Source organism: Antechinus flavipes, chromosome 6, assembly GCF_016432865.1.
Source record: "Antechinus flavipes isolate AdamAnt ecotype Samford, QLD, Australia chromosome 6, AdamAnt_v2, whole genome shotgun sequence".
In the NCBI taxonomy this organism is placed as follows: domain Eukaryota; kingdom Metazoa; phylum Chordata; class Mammalia; order Dasyuromorphia; family Dasyuridae; genus Antechinus; species Antechinus flavipes.
In genome coordinates, this window is record NC_067403.1 from 248,169,445 (window position 1) to 248,178,346 (window position 8,902).

The 8,902-nt window shown below is 36.2% G+C and overlaps 1 protein-coding gene across 1 annotated transcript; it reads right to left on the bottom strand.

Moving 5' to 3' along the window:
* Nucleotides 1–4,672: 4,672 nt before the first annotated feature.
* LOC127541799 (olfactory receptor 5B2-like) lies at nt 4,673–5,629 on the bottom strand. The gene has a single exon (XM_051967044.1). The coding sequence runs from the start codon at nt 5,627–5,629 to the stop codon at nt 4,673–4,675; it is 957 nt and encodes a 318-aa protein (XP_051823004.1).
* Between the last annotated feature and the right edge of the window lie 3,273 nt (nt 5,630–8,902).

Consider the following 8,902-nt stretch of genomic DNA (forward strand, 5'->3'; position numbering starts at 1 on the left):
GTCATTGTATTTTCTCCTTAGAAAGTCTGAGAAAAGACACTGACCTTTTCAAAGTTTTAATTTATTCACCTGCAAAATAAAGATAAAACTTGAAGCTCTGTATATCTTGAAGAAATGTTGTGAGGATCACTGTATCATTGCATATGAAACATGTAGTGTGATATAAGGAATGGATTATTGCACTTCAGAAAGAATGTACAGATTTGGAATCCTTGCTCTGCCCCTTTTTGTAGGTACCAGATGCCTATGCATTTGATCAAACTGTCAATGACATGGATAAATGTAAAGGTGTCAAGCTTATCACAGTTTCAGATGACTTACGTCTTATTTAGAGTGCTATGTGTTTTTCATGCTTTGTAATTCCTGTTCCTAATGATATGTGAAGATTTAGATGGACAAAACAGAACAATTGAACAACAAGAAAAATTCCAAAAATGGCAGAATATAAACAATACCATCACCTCCCTCATTTAGGACAAATGTTTTTTTCAATATGATTGTACAAGGTATTGACATTTTTCCATCCACATATAATATAATATAATATGACATTATACCAGCAACTCATTAATACACATTGTACTTTTACAGATGAACCATGCCTTCTTTAAAGTGATCTAGTGCCACTAGCATTGTACAGATTTCTCTAGTGCCAGTTGATTTGAGTCACATCCCCAAAAATGATTTACAAATGGAGAATTGATAATATCAAAGCATGGGAAGAACCATCAGAAATTTATTACATAGTTGAAATTCAGTTACTTCCTCTATCAAATTTACAATTGCTTTTAATTTGGCATCCAATTGTAACCCATTTCAAAGCCCCCAAACCCCTATGAACAGTTCTGGGCTCACATGGACCACATTTCATCCAGGATAATGACTTATGAAAACAATTGCTTTCTCTGTTTGTGTGTGTGTGTGTGTGTCTTGGTAGCTCATTGTGACGGTATACAGTTGTTTCTGAAAAAAATCAACTTAAATGCTTAATAGAACATTTTCCTCATTTCTCCCAATGTGGTCAAAAATGAATCTCCCACTCTTAAAAATAATTCAAGTTGCTATATCTTATCCAATCTTTGTTCCACCTCAAAAAAGTTAAATCAAAAGATCAAAAGTTGTTTTTAAAAAACAGAATAAAAGAAAGTAATCACAGGAAACCTTATTTTTTTTTTTCTAAAAGTAGCCACATTGTAATGGTGATCTTCTACCAAAGCCAAGTGGTACAAAAAAGATAATTATATATTGAATATGAGTACCTTGATGAGAAATATAAAAAGTGCTGTATATTAACACTTTATTTACAATTTTGTTGATATTAATTTTAGAAGGTGATGGGAAAATAATGTAGATAAATTATTAAAATTTAATAATTAAATTTCAAAGTATGTCATGTGTATATAGATAGATAAATGTTTATATCTATCAATATACACACATACATCCATATTTTTGAAGCCCTGATTTTTAAAGTTTTTCCAGCTCCTCTCTTGTTCAGTAGCTGCTGACAAGCTAAATGGCTTTATTCTTGAAATAATAAATTGTTCAAAAATTATGTGCTTTCTTCCTCTTTCTAGGAAAGTCACCATAATTGCTCTCTTCCACTTAGATGTGTGTGTGGGGAGTAAGCAATGGGTAGAATCCTAGGCTTGAAATAAAAAGAAGTCATCTTCATGATTTCAAATGTGGTCCCAAGTACTTGCTACCTGTGTGATGCTGGATAAATCTCTTAACCTTATTTTCCTTCTATTTTCTCATCTATGAAATGAGTAAGAGAAAAAACTGGGAAACTACTATTGTGGCTTTGCCAAAGAGAGTTCCAAAATCACCAAGAGAAACCACTATTGTATCTCTGCCAAAGAGATTTCTAAAATCACAAGAGTGAGACACAACTCAAGAAGAAGACAACATTCATACTATTCATTCCACATAAAAATCATATGGGATTCGGATTTTTATGAAGTCCTTTAAACATGAGAAAACTGAGATTGGGATTTGCCTAGTGCTATATAACATGAAAGTGTCTAAGGTCTCTCCCAATTCCAAATGTGTCACAATTTCTACTGGGTAATTTTGACTTTCACATAGTTTGGCTTCTATTTGGGCAAGCCCATTGCACGATAGCAGTGGCTATTCTGGGTCTCAGAGTCCTGTCTTCCCAGTGAGCAGCAGAAGCAGTATTGGCTACAGTAGCGCCTGAGGCTGAGACAACTATTTTCCTTTAGCCCCAGAAGCTGTAGCATTAAGCCACAGGTGTCATTCACTCCTTACCTGGTCTACTCTCAGCAGTCTAGCCTTGTACTTCCCTCACTGACCTTGCCCATTTCCCTTAGAACATAGCTGCTTTGGGGCCACATCCCTGTCCTATCGGACTGCCAGCCCCCAGAATAGTTTCCCAGGATTCTCTGCATGGCAGGGTCCAGCAATGTCTCTGCCTCACTGACCAAGCTGTGGACCCTAGTGAACGATCTGAAGATAGATCTGCTAATCTACTGGACTCCACATGGGGATGCTATCATCTTTGTTTTTGACAAAGGCTAGTTTGCCAAGGAGGTACTGCCAAGGAACTTAAGGCTCTAATTATCCTTAACACTTGAAAAAAATCAACTTGGAGACTTCCCACAGGACCCACAAATTCCTGCGTTGTTTATCTTTGAGACTTCCACGAGAAGTGCTACTCAAGAGCTAAGAATGATTGTCTCACGGGCTAGTCCACTTGTGGTTTTCAAGAATATAAGTTCTGCCTTTTACCCGGCATGTTAAGTTCTCCTCAAGAGGAACACTTCTGCTTATAAGCATTGTCCTTGCTCTTAGATTAATTAAACTTCTGTTTCACCTTTTACTATTCTGTCTCTAACTTTGTTTGGTTCCAGCCATTCACAGGCTAAAGCCTGGTTCTGTTCTCAATAGCTGCTCAGCACAATCTATGTCCAAGTACAACAGCGAGTATTCCTTAGAGCACGTCCATGGCTTCTCTCCCTATATGGCTTTTCTACCTTAATCTATAGTGCTTCCAACCTATATTCCTCAGATTTGACAACCAATAGTAGATCCATTATTTCTAATATCACAGACCTGTCCAATCTATCCCCTGGAGCTTCCCAAGTTTCAATGTGGATGAGAGAATAATTATAATGATAGGAATCAAGAAGGAACAGTTTTCTCTTCTCTTCATTGCCCCCTAAAGCCTCTAAATCAAAGAGACCATTCCAGGCCAACATCCCCCTTGGTGGTGGAGACTCCTATGTCTCCTTGCTCCTTCACTAATTAATTTTTTGGAGAATGAGCCCAGCGTTATTGCCTTTGCTTTTGGCACCATGGGTGGGGCCATCTCCTTTTCACCCCCATGTCCCCTGTAGATCCCTGAAAAGTGCTTTGGTATAGCCTGCTTCAAAAAAAAATGAGCTTAGTGAGCACCTAGGAATTACAAACTCCAATCTGGACAAGCTATAGAGTAGGCTAATCATCAATGGCTTCAGTGGACATACAACAGTCTTATTATATTTCTTTAGGTCCTCAGTGTTTGTCACTGATATGAGGCTTTCTCCCCTGGACAGGTACCTGGCCAGTATCCAGGACTTCCTTTTTTTCCCAAGAGTCTCTAAAACCACTAGAGCCTGAAACAGATGTTGCAGACTTTTGGAATCAACTGGTAGACTACAATCAAGTCCTTGATTCTGATAGATTCCAGCACTTTGGATATCATGGGGACTGATTTGCTCATATTTTCTGAACTTTGGTAGAGACTTTTGTTCTCATAGGGGAATGACTACACTGATGACCCCAACATCACTCTAAAGTCTAATTCTTAGCCCAGCAAAGTCAAGAACCCTGACATAGTCCAATGCCCTTCTACTCTGGGAAGTGGGGAGAGATGATCCAATTATCAGGATATCCTTCTGTTCCTTGTCATTCTTCCTGAGAGTTGGAGATGGGCACTGTTCCTTTGTGTTAATCCTCAGAAAAGTTGCCAGAAATATCATCTGGGACAAGAATACTCTTGTGGAAGAAAACTGGCAAAATGTGAGATCTAGGACTTAATGAAGGGGCCAACCAGAGGCACAGGGGAAGAGATGTGTCCGAGAGATTTTTCTGGACAGAGCTTGATATAATGGAAGAGCCCCAGGTGAACAGAGAGCTACAGGAGAAAGGAACACAATCTTAACACATGCATGTCATGGGGAGGGATCCTGGCTGCCACCATTTTCATTTTTCTATAAATCCACAGGGCAGCAACTTAAGCTTGCATCAAACCCACCTCAGTTCCTTATGTTCTTCTGTTGAGTGGGTTGGGGTTTTCTTGGTTATGCTTTGTACTGATTCCTCTAATTGTTGATAAGAATTGTATTTTGGATTTTTTACATAAGTTTCTACTTCTCCCCCATATACAAAAGGTGTAGGTATAAATCCACACGCAAACACTGTAGAATTATCTACATTATCTATCTATGTCTATACATATTATATATTCACACATACACAGAAACATAGGCTTACATATACACACACATATACGTACCTACACACATATGTACATATGTATATTCACATATATGAAGACAGATCTATAATCAGATCAGCTATAGAAACAGAAAAAAAAGAAAAGGTTGCATTCTACTTAGTGCATTCAGGTCTGAATCCCAGAGTGTGGAAGATACAAAATGGATTTTCTCTATGAAAAAAGATGATCTAATTGAAGTTCTGGTCCCCTCAAAGCTTTTCTGAAAGCATTTTTCACATCTTTGTTCCTAAGACTATAGACCAGAGGGTTCAACATAGGGATGACCATGGTGTAGAATACTGATGCAATTTTGTCTGAGTCCATTGAATGGTTTGAACTAGGCTGGAAATACATGAAGATGATTGTCCCATAAAATATAGACACTGCTGTGAGATGGGAAGTACAAGTAGAGAAGGCTTTCTGTCGGCCTTCAGCAGAATGGATCTTCAGGATGGTGATGAATATTAGCAAATAAGAAGTAAAGACGACAAGAAATGGGGAAAAGACAGTTAATAGCCCTATGATATAAAATAGTAACTCAGTGTTGTGAGTATCAGAACAAGAGAGAACTAGGAGAGGGGCAACATCACAGAAAAAGTGATGGACTACATTAGAACTACAAAAGGAAAGGCTGAATATGGTTCCTATGCCTATGGAAGAAGCCAAAAGGCTACAGATGTGGACACCACTGACCAAAAATGCACACACTGTTGAAGTCATGGTAGTGGTATAATGTAAGGGCTTACACACAGCTGCATGGCGATCATAGGCCATGCAGGCTAAGAGGAAACTTTCAGCGACCCCAAAGTTCGCAAAGAAGAACAATTGTGTTGCACATGCCTTGTAGGAAATGGTCTTGTCCCCTGGGAGGAGCCCAGCCATCACCTTGGGAGTAACAGCAGAAGAGTAGCCAAAATCCACCAGAGAGAGGTTACTGAGGAAGAAATACATGGGAGTGTGGAGGTGAGGATCCCAGGAAATCAGACCTATTATTCCCAGGTTCCCTACCAGGGTGATGAGGTAGATGAGGGTGAACATGATGAAGAGAGGAACCTGAAGCTCTGGAACGTCTGTTAATCCTAGGAGGATGAACTCACTCACTTCAGATCTGTTCTCCATTGATGTCATTTGGGAGTGATGTCATTCACCTGCACAAAAGGACAACCATCAAAGAAAGTCATTCTATAGCATGAAGGACTCCAAGAAAAAATATGGTCAGAGACCTATCTTGTGTAGGGACAGAGATATGGAGCTAAGGGACTGAAAGTATAAAGGTAGTGGTCATTTGTCATTGCAGTTACTTTAGGTTTCTGAAAGTCCTTGATCCAGTTTCTCAAAGAGTGACAGTCCCTCATGTATTAATTCCCCCCATTTCCTAAACATTAAATTCTTCAAAGTGATACTGCTCATTCCAAGAAAAGAAAAACCAAACACCTTTCTTTTCTGGCAAAATTTATTATAAGATCGAGTAGAGTTGTGTGTGGGGGGCTATTGTTGCTTGGGCTTGAAAAACTAGATCTTTTCAAAGGAATATCTTTCAATGATAAAAAGAGGAAAGGAAGAAAGAAGAGGGAGATATAGATTTCACCTAAGGAAAAAGACCCCAAATCTTTAGGTTCTGAGCTACTTATGAACTCTTCAAAAGTGAGCATATATATGGAGCTACTGGATTTTACCTCCCTTGAGATTTCTAGAGAAGGATTGGTTGAACAATTACTGGTTATGCAGTGCAAAGGATTCTTTTGCAAGTGTGGGTTTAATGATACTACTTCAATAGCATTTACATGGTGTCAAGGAATAGGCAACACTTTTATATAGATCTTATTTGATCCTTTCAATAATCCATTGAGTTAGATTATTCCCATTTAGCCTATGGGGAACATGAGGTAAAAAAAAAAGTTGAATGACTTATTTGGGGTCACATGGCTAGTAAATATCTAAAATTGGAATTAAGCATGTCTTCCTGAATGCAAGCCTATAGTTCAATCCAATCTGCTGCCTTTGTTGTGTAGGTCTAGGACCTTTGGATGCTATAACCGAATATCTTTAGATGATTGATTAGAAAGCTCAGGCAACCCAAAGAATATAATAAAACCTTATACATTTTTTATTCCTACTAGAGTGTCTAACTTGCAGCCAGAGGCATCTGGCCCAATCAGAATATAATGGAATTAGAAAATATTTAAATAAATAGATATACACATATAATAAAACATATTATATAGTTATTTAAGGCAATATATCAAGAGCACCAATTTTCATTTATTCTTGACTCTGGCAAGAGCAGCCAGGCTAGCAAGATAATTAAAACAAAAATACTGAAATATTGAAAAATAGTTCTTTCTCATTTTATGGGAATATGTGAATCGTGGCTATACTGCTTTCTGATTATATGCTCATGGAAAGAGAAGCCCCTTTCTCTCTTTGGGAACATGTCCTTATCTATGAAATGGGAACAATAATGTCTAAGTAACTGCCTAATAGTTTAGCATTTAGAGTGAGATTGTTATATAAAGTGCTTTGTTCAGTATGAGATTTTATATGAGTTGTCTGCTGCTATTATTATCTTAATTTGTAACACTCCTCCTACTACTGTCTCACTTTGGATGTATTTTTTAAGTTCTGTTGAATCAGTTGTCTAAGATGACTTGCTTTTCTCATCTGTAAAGTAAAGGTTTGGATTAATCACCACTGATATCCCTTCTAAAATCTTTGATTCTGTATGGGCACAAGCACGAATTAGTATTAAAAATTAATTAGTATTCAAAGCACTTTATAGAGAGATAGCTAGGTAGATATTTATATATATATATATATATACATATAGATATATAGATATATGTTTATATATATAAATGTGTCTATGTGTATGTATACATAGACACAATATACATATACTATATATACATATATACATATTTATGACTACTTTATTTTCTAATAAGTATTATACAACACATAGGCAAAAACATAATAATTCCTTAAATTTTTATTTAAAAGTATTTTGGAGGAAGAAGGGAAAACTCCATTTTTACATCTCATTCTGTATTTAATCAGGTATTTTCCTTTAATATTAAAGACCTAGTGCAAAGCAAATCTTGTAATAAAGATTTAACGTAATATTGGTCATGTACATGGTATTCTTGAGCCATCTTGATAACTGGTATTAATGAAACAATTACATGTAAACAAGTCCAATGGCATTCTGCTTGAAGTTCTTCAGACTGGATGACCTCAGCTCTCAATATCTAAAGTCTTTTTAGGTCAGCAGGGCACACAAGACGATTCACTTTCTACTCATGAATTAATAAGGGTTTGAGAGCATATTTTGGAAGATTCCTATTTTGGAAAGAATACTTGAGTAGGAATCAGAAGACCTGAGTTTTAATCTTGATTGGATTGGACACTAATTTGTTTTTGATGTCAGACAAGTACATTAATCATATCAGGTCTTTGTCTTCTCATTTGGAAATAATACACCTTAAAGTATAGAAGTTGCAAGACAATTGTGGGCAAAGTGTTTTTGAAACACAAAGTGTGAGAGAGATAACTGAGTTTGGCTGACAAAAACTAATGAATTAATATATGATAATTTAAGAAAGAAAACAAATGCTCTGAGAAGCACAACAAATGTGGAACACAGGACGCAGAGATCATAGTAAACCATGAATATCTTGAGGAAGTGTGATATAATAGAAAAGAACTTGGAGTTAAATTTAGATTTAAAATTTCTCCTTAGACACTTTATAACTGTGTATCACTGGACAAGTCACTTAACACTCTCAATCTCAATTACTCAATTAATATAATAATAGCCCTTTTCTGTCTTTTTTTTTTAATACAATACAAAATAAGAAAACAAAACAGAATAAAAAGAGAAAGAAAAGCACAATAAAAAAGACAACAAAACATTGTCATGTGCTGAACAAAATATCAGGGAATATTCCAAATAAATAACATTAAATTTCCATTATAAGAAAGCATATAGAATAATAGAAGAGATTATACTCATGTGTGTTCCTCCCTTTTGTTCTTTGCTGTGCACTTTTTACTTTATTCTTTCCCCCTTTCATTCACCCCATCTCTCCCAAAGATGCTACAGGTGTGCACTGATATATCTTTATACATACATGCATATATACCTATACATACATACTTGTATATGCAAACGTGCCTATATATATATACATAGAGAGAGAGTGTGTGTGTCACACCAACTCACACATATACATATATCTATTATATCTATATCTATATATATATATATATATATACATATATATATACTTCCATAGATATAAATTCACATATACTCAGATACATATATTTGCACATACATTTACTCAAATATAAACATGCATCAGAAACAATGTTAACATGGGTGAAGCATAATGTAGGTTT

What these genes read in the sequence shown, in the direction of transcription:
- LOC127541799 (XM_051967044.1), bottom strand. Translation starts at nt 5,629, where the DNA reads ATGACATCAATGGAGAACAGATCTGAAGTGAGTGAGTTCATCCTCCTA.